General features: G+C 51.3%; 1 protein-coding gene across 1 annotated transcript in view; it reads right to left on the reverse strand.

Annotated features, from left to right (window-relative positions):
* Nucleotides 1–9,974, reverse strand: part of SLC7A5 (solute carrier family 7 member 5) — a 34,417-nt gene extending 24,443 nt beyond the window's left edge. The window contains exon 1 of the mRNA XM_021408485.1: nucleotides 9,226–9,974. Within this exon, the coding sequence (XP_021264160.1) occupies nucleotides 9,226–9,820 (595 nt within the window). The 5' untranslated portion in view covers nucleotides 9,821–9,974. The remainder of the gene's footprint in view (nucleotides 1–9,225) is intronic.

Raw genomic sequence — 12,505 nt, forward strand, 5'->3', positions numbered from 1 at the left:
TTCCCCCAAATATAACCTGCTATCGCACGGCGCCTTCACCATGCGCTGCTCTGCAGAGATAGGGCCACGCTGCAAAGACACCACGTCCCCAGGCAGCTGGGTCCAGCAGCACCGAGCAGCAGGGTCACAGCTCTGCCAGCGGGCAGCAGGAGGCCAGGGCACATCTGGCTCCAACCACCTGCTGAAAGGGACGCTGCCCAGAGAAACGGGCAGGAAAAATACCGGAATAGAGAGCAAGGCCAACTTACTGTATGGGCGCGAGACGGGGAGGAGAGAAGGAAAGGAATAACAGCAAGCACGTGGAATTCGTCGGCCGAAAACACCCCTGGTGAATCCGAATGGGGAGGATGAGAGGGGAACCGCGGCTCCAGGGCTCACTCGGCCCGGCCATGATGCTAAAAATAAACCTCTCCTTGTTTACAGAGGGATATTTAAAGCGTGAGCTAACACGTCTAGGAGCACACTTTTCCCGTTAGCGAAGACAGCCCTCGGAGGGGCAACGCTGACATTCCCTTCCCCATTTAGGCATTCTGTTTCTTTGACAATAGCGCGGGGGCCGAAGCAGTGAGCTGCCGTCCTGGGATCGTTTTTCACCTCCTGCTTGTGTACAAGTCTGCCGCTAGGGCTGGACATAAAAGGCAAAAGCTTGCAGGCAGTTCAAAACCGAAAAGCGACAGAAGCTTTTGCATTTTGGCCCTTCAGAATATACCGGCTCCAGATAAACAGCTTTCGTGAAAACAAGAAAACACATTGAGCCAGAGACCGAACACAGCTGAGATCTTCCCCCACGGCAGACACGGCTCAGGGCCCTTCAGGTCACAGCCTCTCCGCTTTGCTTTCCCCGCCATGCAATAATATTTGTCTTTCCCAAAGGAGAGCGGTAAAGTTACCACGCTCCGACGCTTTCCAGCATGAGATGGGCTACAAAAACAAAGCAACGCGGCAGAGCCTCCCACCAGCTGCCAGGAAGCAGCTCTGCAGTGGGGCAGCCCTCGGCACGACCCACGGCGTGGTTCTCAGGAGTGATTCGAGGAACACACGTTGCAGCACCAGCCAAAGATCCATCCCAGCCAGCGGCCCCACTCAAAGGGCTTTGCATAATTGGGATAATGAGAGCCGGAACGCCGCAGAGAGCTCAGATGTGAGAGGGTACTATTTTTATTTTACTCCTTGGTGGAAGTGATACTCGCTGGTATTTCACTGCTGTAGACTGAGTATGCTTACGAAGTGCCACGCACCCCTTCATCTCCATTCGTGGCTTCCCTTAGGACATAGCCTAGCTGTTGGGAGAGCTTCCCTGCAGGACACTCAGCCAGGCCAGCGGGTGAAGGTAACACCAGCTGACAGCTGGGGGCTGTCCGAGAGAAATGGGGCTTCCCAAGGATAACAGCGGGTCCAGCTTCAATTATTTGCTCTGTCCTAGCAGTGTCAGCTTAGCCCAGGCATGTCACTCACCCTGTTCTGCTGGAATTCACTGGCACGATTGGGTAATTTCCCCCTGACATTAATAGGAACCCAGGATAAACTGACAAACGCAACATAGGACGCAGAACATCCACCCCACTTCTTATTTTATGGGGATTCCAGGTCTCAAGTTCCACAATCCCTCCCAAACACTGGATAACAACGGGAATAAATCCCTACAAAGCAGATGTAGAAAGGGATAGTGACAAAGCCCAAGGCTACGATGAATGTACTGCAGTAACATCATCATCTGTGTCCAAAAAAGCAAAGCCAGGAGGGAGGAAAGCTCCCCTGTAGGCATATGTGGTTCTGCCCAAAGCAAACAGCGCATGAATGGAGCGCTAAATACAGGTAAATCAGGGCTTGGCATTTATGATGCAACAGTCTTGGCAATTATCCTTGAGAAAAGGGCAGGGCTGCAGCTTTCACGGGTAATGGAACGTGGCCAGGGATAGGAAATGGAAAAAAGACAGCGCTCAAGGCGGCTCCATTTGAACAAATGCAAACGGACACGCAGCCGATGCGGAGCGCTGTGCAACCGTCCTCCTCCACAGGGCACAAAAGGATCCGATCCCAGCAGCCAGTGTCACTTGCTGATGGGGAGACAGGATTTGCTCAGCACCTACCCGAGATCTTTAGCAGGTTTTCAGGTGAAACACTGCTGAAACGGATGGTGGAGTTGTTGAGGCACTGGCACTGCTGCCCACACTCTGTGTGTGAGGCTATCTGCTGCTTTGGGAGCACTGCACAATGTCCCCGTTGTCCTTTGTTTCACTTCCTATCGGTTTCCCTGGTCTTGCTCTGCAGGGCCTCCTATGCAAGTCTGTATACACCTCTATAATGAGGATGAATGCACATAAGCAGCTTGCTTTAATACATGAACTCGGCTTACTGCAGGTTACCCATGGATTCCTATTCGTGGTACTGCAAGAGCAGAGCGACAGTGCACAGCAGGGCAGGGGATTTGCAGAATACATCGTGAAAAAGAAAAAGGAAGAAGGATGGGACATGCTCCACCTCAGCTTCCTCACCAGGAAAACAGGGACTGTAACACACAGAGGATGCCTCCTGCAGTCACTCCTGTTCACATCTTATGCATTTCCCAAGTGCTCAGCCCTTACAGCCGTACCACGATGCTCCCATTTACCATCTGCCACAGGATGATGTTGGCTTTCTCCCTGCAGTTACTTACAGCGCGGATCCCAGCCCCTTCCCGCTGCACCATCCTACAGCCAAAGCTGCTCCTTTCACTCTTCACAAAACGCAGGCAGCACACGAGCACGGTTCTGTCCTGCAGCAGGCAGAGCGCATCCAGGCTTCGAGCTAAGAGACAAGCTAAGCACGTGGCCACCGAGAACCAAACCACAGGGATGGCACCAGGACGTGGCACAGACACGAAGTAACCCACAGGCTTGAAAGAAGAACACACTGCCTGCTGAGAGCTGCTGCCTAAGCCCACGGGGGTTGGACTCATTAAAAATAAGGCATTTCTCAACAGAGCACAAAGTTTTAAACACAGGGAAATCAATACCTTACCCATGCACTAAGGCAAACAGAACTCACCTTATGTTCTGGTGGCTACGAGGACACAGAGCCTCCCAGCAGCCTCAGGTATCTACTTCTAGTAGCACAAGCTAACACAAGACATGCATACAAGGGCACAGACAGAAAGCGATAAGGGAAACTTCAACTTGATAGATGCTGAGTGAAGCCCTGTGCCCTGCACAGTGGCGAACAGAAGAGACAGAAAGAAAACCTCTGCTGCTATTTCTTCAAGGACAAGTCCTTGGAGAAACCTAACAGCCGTTGCAATCAGTCTGTAGTAGGGAAAGGCTCGATTCACGTGAAGCGACTGGAAAGGAGCAGTTGGCACCAGAGAAAATGTGTCAATATTAAAATTGACTTGCAATCCTGCATGCATCTTTGCAGGAGTTCCCAGCTTCCTTTACATTCTTCTCCCCAGAGCAGCAATGCTGAGGAATGAGGTGTGAGCACATCAGCAAATGACAGGTGAGAGGAGAAGGCAAGGGCTGCTGCTCCCACTGGAGATTAAAAGTGGGATCCCCCCCAGAGCCACTGCCTCCCTGCAATCACAAACCCTGTGCGTCTCTAAGGAACAGCCCCTCCTGCCAGCTTCAGCCAACCAAGGGAGCACGCTGCGGGGCAGGGGGGCTGTAATCAGAACACAGGTTGGATAGAGAGTGAAGAAAAAAGAGGACAGAGGTATCTGTACACCAAAGGGAGGAAGAAGAGGGTTAGCAACAAGATGCGTGTGATGGCACCCATCCCCAAACAGGCTGGGAAGGAACAGAAGAACCACCATCCCGGGAAAAAAAAAGTGCTCTCACTTCAACTCCTGTTGCACAGAACCATTAGGAGAGGGACAGCAAAGCTGCTATCACAGCTCCAGCTCCCAGCTGGCTCTCAGTTCCAGGAAACCTCTGGTGCTGTATCAGGCTCAGAACAGGCACCCCGAGGAGTGAGCACTTCATCATGTATCACAGCGCCCAGAAGCAGCCACACACCTGCAAATTTCCAGAATGCTGCAAGATAAAAAATTAACAAGCCCTTACTTGCCACCCTGTCTCCCAAGAGCTGTGCCAACACAGCACAGGGCAACAAGGCAGCCCCAGGGAGAGCTGCACACCGAATTTCAGGTTCGCAGATACAGCAGGGACTGGACTGCAAGCTGGACATCGTTCCCATCACTTTGCACGACGTATCTTCCAAACAGCAAGCACCACCTTACCAATATTTTATGTGCACACTGAACCCCACGGATCTATCACCATCCCTGCTCCAGGCTCTCCACCACACTTCAGCCCCCGGCCACATCTGACACTGCACCGCGAGGCTGCTGCCATGCCTGAAACACTCTGCCACGCTGCTTTGAATTAGACTGATTCCAGGGAGTTTCTCCGAAAAAGCCTTCCCAATTTGTTCATGTTAGAAGAGCCAGACTCGGAAGGATCTCAGTGGTAATGTAAATCATTCAAATACAATAAAATTTAATGGGACATTTGGTGTAAGAGCCAGGAGAGGGATGCCAAGAAACGCAGTAGTTGCTTGCTGTGTTACAAGAGTGCTCCAACCCTCATCCATTTCAGGAGAGCCCTGCTAGTGTCAGAAGCTGTTTGCATTAATGCTACTCTCTCTAATTAAACGCAGATTTAAAAAAGCAATCTCTGCCTTGCAGCATTAGCCATACAGCAGGGATTCTGCAGAGACCCCTTCCTTCCAACCTGATCAAACAGGCCCACGTTTACAGATGCGGCTTAGTTACTTAATCCACCTCTCTGGAAGAGGGGGAAAAAAAAAAAAAAAAAAGCCTTCAAAGCTTCACAACCCGCTCAGCACGGCGGGTTAATTCCAAGCATCAATGCTGCAGAATAAACCTACCTTGAACAGACAAGTCTAAGATGCATTTTGTGCTTGCTTCGCTTACCACCTAATACCCGATGAGCTCTAAGTCTACCCACAGCTTCATTTCTAGCAGCTGGCCAAACAGCTCACCTGCCAGATTTGGGGTAAGATATCAGCACCAGATAAAGGACATCCTGCTTGCAACATGCACAGTTTCTAGCTGAAACAACGCCACTGAATATGGGCTACAATTTGGCAGGCGCTCAAGGCAGGCGCTTACGCACTTTCGTCAGCCACTGGATTTGATGATGCCTCTAACTCACAGCACACTCAGGGATGGCAGGCACTTCACACAACGCGTGCTCCGGGCTTGCCTCAGCTCTGCACACACTGCTCCTGCTTCTTCTTAGGTTGATCCTAACAGAAGAGATGAACGTGCGATGATGTTACTGGAATCCCACGCTTGCAGCAGTCTCCGAAATAACAATTCGGAAGCAGCAAAGGAAGTCTAAAGAACTCTGCAAGAAGATTAAAACATGGCAGCTTTGGCAGGAGCAGATGTTGCCGCAGCTATATTGGGGTTCTCGGTGCCAGATTAGCATATATAATTGGCAAGCAATAACGGGTTTCAGAAGCTAACAGTTAAATCAGTCACTTGACATTGAAGAAGAGTCAAATTAGACGCAACTGGCAGTTTCCTTAAGCTTCCGGGGAGCAGATCACGTTGCCAAGAAATAAGTGAATTATAGAATAATCTGTTACGCAGCACTTGGGTGGGGGGCAGGCTGTGTGTAAGAGCATCTGTAGGAAGAACAGCCTCGGATACGTGAAACACCAGCCAAGAACCAGCTCATGTCTGGAAGAAACATTATCCCATCTCCCTCATCCACAGGGAATTTTTTGCATGACACCTTCAAATCCACAGCTGGAAATACGAAATACGCGTGTTATCTTTACACTGTACATTGGGCTGTGCTCTGTAATTCTTAATGATTTTTTTTTTTCCCCTTAAGATTTGTCAGCTCAAATCTGAGAAACATCACACAAGTGCAGCCAATTGTAAACACAAATCCGGGCCGCGGGCACCACACGACCCCAGAGGCGCGCGTTCGGTTGGATGCTGTCCCACATCATCATTCAGACCATCACCTGGACACTGCTTCCACAGAGGAACCACTGAATATAGTGGATTCTCATTTAACCTCCTGATGGTACCCGGAGCGGGCTCCTTAGCTGGTTGAGTTTTGCCATGTAGAATACTGATGCTACAATGTAGATGCATCATCAACTACGAGAAGTCGGGACCTAGTAACTGCTCCTCCATCCTCTGTGAAAGAGGTAAACTTCATGGTTTATCAGCCCTAGGAGTATCAGGCATCCCATCTTACACGCTAAACGACGTGCAGTTTATATCACCGCAGGCTACCTAAGTAACCTACCAGCTAAAACCCACTACCTGCAAATTCTTACAACTAAGGAGCACGAGCTGTTGTGCAATGAACATAAAATAAGCCACGCTGATGATGAACAGCTTGACCCATCTTACTACAGGCAGACTTCCTTCCAGTGGATTCTCACACTTTTATTTGGCAACCTTGACAAGCATCTCTAACATCTCGTGGAGTAACTCTTGCATTCATCTGCAGATTACAATCCCCATTACAGAAAGCGTCTACGTGAAGTTAAATTCTGCTTACCACCCACTTTGTCCTCCTCGGTGCTGTAAGGGAAACCAAGTTCCCTATTCCAACTATTTTTTCCTTCTTTCAGGACTGTGATTTATTCAGATTACCTTAATGCTCAGGAACTCAATTGCTGTTTTTCTTTCACGGTGGCAAATCCCAAACAACACGTAACCCATTCAACTGTTCAACACCAGTAACACGAAGTAGAAACGATTAACTTCCTATTTCTCCTCTTCCCAGAAACCATACGGTCAATTGCATCTTATGTTGAGATACAAACTTTGCAAAGAACACAGCCCGTACTGTTCTAGAGGTTGGGTGCTGGCTGCATAGTAAGTCAAGAGTCCAGGGCCCAGATTCCCTTGTTCCTTCCCAAATCACTCTTTCCCTCTTTGAGATAACTCATTATCCTTCCAACCCAACCCGTTCTATGATGAACATATGCTGTAGAGCATATGCCCGAATAGGTCACTTTTCCTTCCCTAGGGCTCCTGGAAAAACAAACACCAAATCACTGGCTAGGGGTGTTTGGAACAACCCCGTAACAAAGCGGCTTGAAAGTGCATTGAAGCTTTGTGTAACTCCCTCAGCCCTTGGACCAGATTTACTTCATTTATTGTTCCCATTTCATGATGTGGTTTTGGCACCGGGCAGCAGGAAAGCTAACTCCAGAAAACAAGGTTATAGAGACCTAACTTGCTGAAGGCAATGCACGATGAACTAACCTTTAAAAGCAGTGGAGACAAAAAGATTTAACCCAGAGCATAAACAGAACAGTAACCAGGGGTAGTGGGGAGTAAGGTTTAAAGGAGAACCACATGGAAACGACACAGATTTGTAGAACTAGCAACTCTCTCCTTGGCCTTTCAACACAAAGGTTCAAGAACAAAGTCTGCTTCAGGAAACCTAATTGCTAGCATAAGCATATTGCAGACACTCGTATTACTTATCAGAGAAGCAGAAGCGGGAAGGAGATCTGACATCAAGAAGATTCATGATGCAATCCATCCCGCCGATGAAGACATCTTGCCACGGGCAAGTCTACGTTATCCCCATATCTATTTTCTGATCAGCAAAATGGGAACAGAAACACCTGATCCCAGGGCTTTCAGCAAAATTCCTGCAGATGAAAAGTCAGGTCTTGGGAAAGACATGTTCTCAAAGATTTTGGTCAACTATAAAATCAAGTGTTTGTGCACTGCGCTACTTTGACCTAACAGTAGGAAAGTCTACGTAACCAACTCCCTAATGCTGTTAGCTTCTCAGCAGATAAATAAGGTGAACACCGCGTGCATGCACACCCTTCTTCTGTGTCATTGAAGAAAAGATGTTGCATACAGTCAAGGAAGATGTAAAAGCAGATTTTACCCCAAGATGCAAGAAACCAACCGGCAGAACTATTTTCTAAGCCTGCTACGTCTTTATTAGATGGGTGACTATATATAGTTTTAATGTATGCACTCCACTTTGATCATGGCTTGGAAGGAAAGCCCATACGTCTGACCCATTGCCTTGACATTCTGAAAAGTTTATCTGGGGAGTAAGTTTCAGTCTTGTCCCAAAATACACAGTTTGCTGCCCTGGCTGTTACTCATTTTATCTGCTAGCAAGGAATGTCAAGTACATATGAAGAGACTTGGTCAGTTTGTGTATGAAGGTGTTTACAGATAATATATCATCCTATAATGATTGCAAGTTGTGAATGCCTGCGATCCTCAGGGGAGGAAGGAATCTGACACAGCCTCCCCTCGGACAGCACTGCTCTCCCCACAGCCTCAGAGCTACAAAGCATGCAATGTCAGGCATCAAATAAATGCTTTATGAAGCCCTCACCAAAAGAAAGAACAGTATGGGAATACACATCTTTACAATGGCACAGGATCTACCAGTAGAGTGGGACACCAACGGACTAGGAAATTGGGAAAGAACGGCAGAAACCGCTCCTGTATTTGTGGAATGGGGAATCTGGATGGGGTGACTTTGCATTCACCAGAGCAAAGAGAAATGAGGCTTCACTGACAGCACCAGAGCTCAGGAAACAGAGAAAAGATGAGGACCGCAGCACAGACACCGGTGGCCCAAAACTTATCATGGCACACGGAACTCCTTGGAGGGGCAAGCGCTCGTGAGAAACAACATCTGCCAGCCAAAACACAGCAAAACAAACCCAAACAAACCTAAAAACCCACAGCCTAGTTGTCAAGCATGGAAAGGAGAGCCGAGCGACGATTCAAAAGCGGTGCTGAAAACAGCCGGGTAGCGCAGCACCGGCTGCCGGAGCCAGATAGCAGCCTGTGATGCACGGTTAGCTGGGACGGACGGACGGACAGACAGAGTCCGATAAATGCCAGTCCCCGGCCCAGCGCTCCCGTGGGGCACAGCAATCCCAGCGCAGCGCGCAGCCAGGACGCACGCTGCATTGACAGCACGCTGCTCCGCTGCGGCTCCGGCCATCGGAGGGGTTCCCCAGCCCACCGTGCAGGATGGGGGGGAACTATTTTTCGCTTGGATTATTGGGGATGGGGTCTTCTACTCACACGGTTCAAAAAAAAAAAAAAAATCCATTGAAAATCAGCCCGAACAGCGTGGCAAAGGAGAAAAGGGAGCAGCCGCCGTGCGGGGAAGGCAGAGGAAGATGGGAGCCGGGAGCCACGTGGGGCGGAGGGAACCCGCGGGGAAAACGGGAGAACGCGGGGATTGTGCGGCTACTTACGGACACAGAGGCAGGCCACCAGCTTGGCGGCTTCGTCGGGCACCGGGCAGGTGGGGAAGATGGGTTTGAGCAGGTAGGTGGCGAAAACCAGAGCGACGATGTACTGCGAGGAGGGCCGGATGATGAGCAGCTCTATCCAGAGCTTGAGGAAGGCGGGCAGGGAGCCGTACACCTCCAGCATGTAGGCATAGTCCCCGCCGGACTTGGTGATGGTGGTGCCCAGCTCGGCGTAGCACAGGGCTCCCACGATGGAGAAGGCCCCGCACACGGCCCACACCACCAGCGACAGCCCCGGCGAGCCGGCCTCCCGCAGCACGCCGGTGGGGGTGACGAAGATGCCGGAGCCGATGATGGTCCCCACGATGATGGCCACGCCGTTGATGAGCGTGATGGAGCGCTGCAAGGCCACCCCCTCGCCTTCAGCGGGAGCGGCGGCGGGTGAAGGCGTGCGGGTGCAGCCGTTCTCCTGCGCCCCTCCGGCCGCCTCCAGCATCTTCTCCAGCGCCTGCTTCTCCTCCTCCTGAGCCATGGAGGAGGCCGAGCCCGCCGGGCTCCTCTTCTTCACCGCGCTGCTGCCGCCGCCGCTGCCCGACATGGTGGCGGGGAGCGGAGCGGGGCGCGGAGCGGGGCGGGAGCAGCCGGGCGCTCGCTTGCCACCATGCAGCCGCCCCTTTTGTTCCTTCGGCGGTGGGCGGCGTGCGGGGAGCGCCTCCCGGTGAGGCGGGGAGCTGCCCGCCGAGGGGCTGGGCTCCTCGCCGTCGTCCTCCCCCCCCCCGGCGAGGAGGAGGAGGCGGCAGCGCCGGTTGCCGCGCCGCGGGCTCTGCCCCGGGAAAGCGCCGAGCTCCGCGCCCTCCGCCCTAAGGTGGGCGACGGGGAAAGCAAGGGAGCAAAGCGGTGCCCGCCGTTCAGCCCCCGGCTCTGTTGGCTCCGCGGAGCCCGCAGGGCAGCCGGCCAGGCCGGGAGTTGTGTTACCCGGCCTGAGCTGGGCTCTTACACAGCAGAATATGGCGGAGGAGCGGGGGGGAACCCTGAATCCTGCAAAATCTGCATCACCCAAATCCTACAGCCTCGTCTGGTTTCAGGGTGCTCGCTGTGTTCTTCTATATGCTGTGTTTACTCAAAGCACAGACCACGTTCCAGCTGCCATGCTGCCTGCATTGCTGCAGAGGCACTGCCGAAACCTGCTGCCGCTTCTTACACTAAAAAAGATACATTCACAGCAAAAACTCCTGCCCATCTGGCAAGCACGCAGGCAGAACAAGCCATTTCCATCTCCCTATCTCAGCGAAGGCACAGGATCTGCATCCAAGGAGACTTACTTGGCAACTCCACAACGGAGCCAATGCTTGACTAAGCTCTTGCCTTTGCGGGATAGGAGATGAGTTCTGCACCCAGGAGCCCACGCTCAGCAGCGAGCATCCCCACGGCGAGCTGGGAGCGGTGCCTCGGAGGAGCCGTGTCCCAGCTGCAGGAGAGCAGGTGTCACACACCAAAGTCGTGCCCGGGCTCCAAAACAAAGGCTCGGTGCCCAAACCGTGCTCCTCCACGCGGGTTTCCAACCCGGCTCCAGGCACTGGGGCGCATCAGGGGGTTTTTGGAAGATACCTTTGAGACACGTCCTGTCCGCGCTTTTGGGGCAGGCTGGAAGATGCGAGTCGCGTTTTCAGGTCGCTAGCACTGGACAGGGACAGCGTGACCCTCGGGGCAGCAGAGGAACGCCGGGCTCCGTGCGGAGCTTTCGGAGAGCTTGGCAGAACGTGACACCTAGCGGCCAAGAGCCACAGCAGCACTCAGAGCTTCAACTGCCTGGCTCAGTTTCTAGGAGCATCCTGAGAAAGAAAGCACAGACAAAAAAAAACGACCTCGCCACCGAGCACATCTTCCTGGTTTTCGAAAGGAAACGGGATCCCGAAGAGATGTCACAGACTATGAAAAAATAATAAAGTGGGCAATATCATCAGAATTTACCAGGAAATCCCCCATCCTTTTCCCAGCCTGCTCGCTTCTATCGCACAGGCTCTGTGACTGGAACCCGAATGGATTATTTTTCAAAGGAAGATTACCTTAAGGCAAATAAATTGACATCTTCACAGCCGGCATTTTAATCCTGATACTCTAATTCACATCAGTTTCCACGGGAGCAGGACCGGGTTACCTTTCTCTCTCTGCCTCCAGCTCTTCCAAAAAAGCAACTTCTTCATAGAATGAGCGCTAAGAACGTGCAGGCTTCAAGCTCAGTTTTGACACCATTCCCATCTGGAAATCCCAGGCTCAAGAAGCAGCTGAGCAGCAGCACAGCAGCCCCATCTGAAGTCACCCCCCATAGCTGGCCGTGTTGCACATGAACCAGAGTCCATTCCACAACCATTTCTCCCTTCGTACTGAGAAAATACCTGCTCTGTGCTGTGGGTGCCAGGGTGTGCTCATAGGGCAGCTTCTGTCTTCAAAGCACTGCACAGATGGTTCGGAATGATCACCAGCTCTGACCACAAACCTCAGCTCTTCAGGTCCCCCAAGTTATCCTGCGGGATCTCGGAAGGCAATTGGGTTATACAGCCGGCTCTCCAGACGTTAATACTTCCATTTGTCACACCAAAAAAAAAGAAAGACCGGAAAAGTTATTTGTCAGAAAGGCCACTAATTACCAACAGCAGAAGTGAACTGGCCACTTGTGCGAACGAACGCGCGTGTCCTTCACCATTTGTTGTGAGAGCTGCCTTGATCAAAATAAGACAGCCCCATGGCACCAAGAAAAGCCATTTCTCCAGCAAACGGCTCAGCTATATTGCTACAAGCCCTCCTAAGCTTCTTTGTTGGGCCAAGTGGAATTGGTGGTAGCTCCTGGAACCCTTAAGCAGTGTAGAGCTGGTATTATTCTCAACCTGTGCCAATCTTCCCTCCTATTGAAAAGGTTTGCCTTTCTGGAAGGCCTCCAGAAGAGGGGTAGGCAAAGCCTACAACCACTCACGGGGTCAAATTCCTTCACCAGAAATAGTCTCCTTCTATTCCAAGGAAAGAAGCGGGCACTCGTTTGAATAATTTCAGCTTAGCACAACGTACCTATGTGACACCCAGGCCCTAAGCCCGACTACTAAGTCAGCTAGATGACTTCGTGTTTATTTTAGTTATTAGCCAATTGTTATTGGTAAAAGCAATTTATTTTAATTAAGGCTTTTTTTTTTTTTAGGTTATTTGATAAGATTCATACCACCACAACAGTAGAAGCGCTGCAAAATCACTACATGTGAAACTTCTTGTAAGTTACACCACACGTCAGATC

The sequence above is a fragment of the Numida meleagris genome, chromosome 10 (assembly GCF_002078875.1).
Source record: "Numida meleagris isolate 19003 breed g44 Domestic line chromosome 10, NumMel1.0, whole genome shotgun sequence".
Lineage (NCBI taxonomy): Eukaryota > Metazoa > Chordata > Aves > Galliformes > Numididae > Numida > Numida meleagris.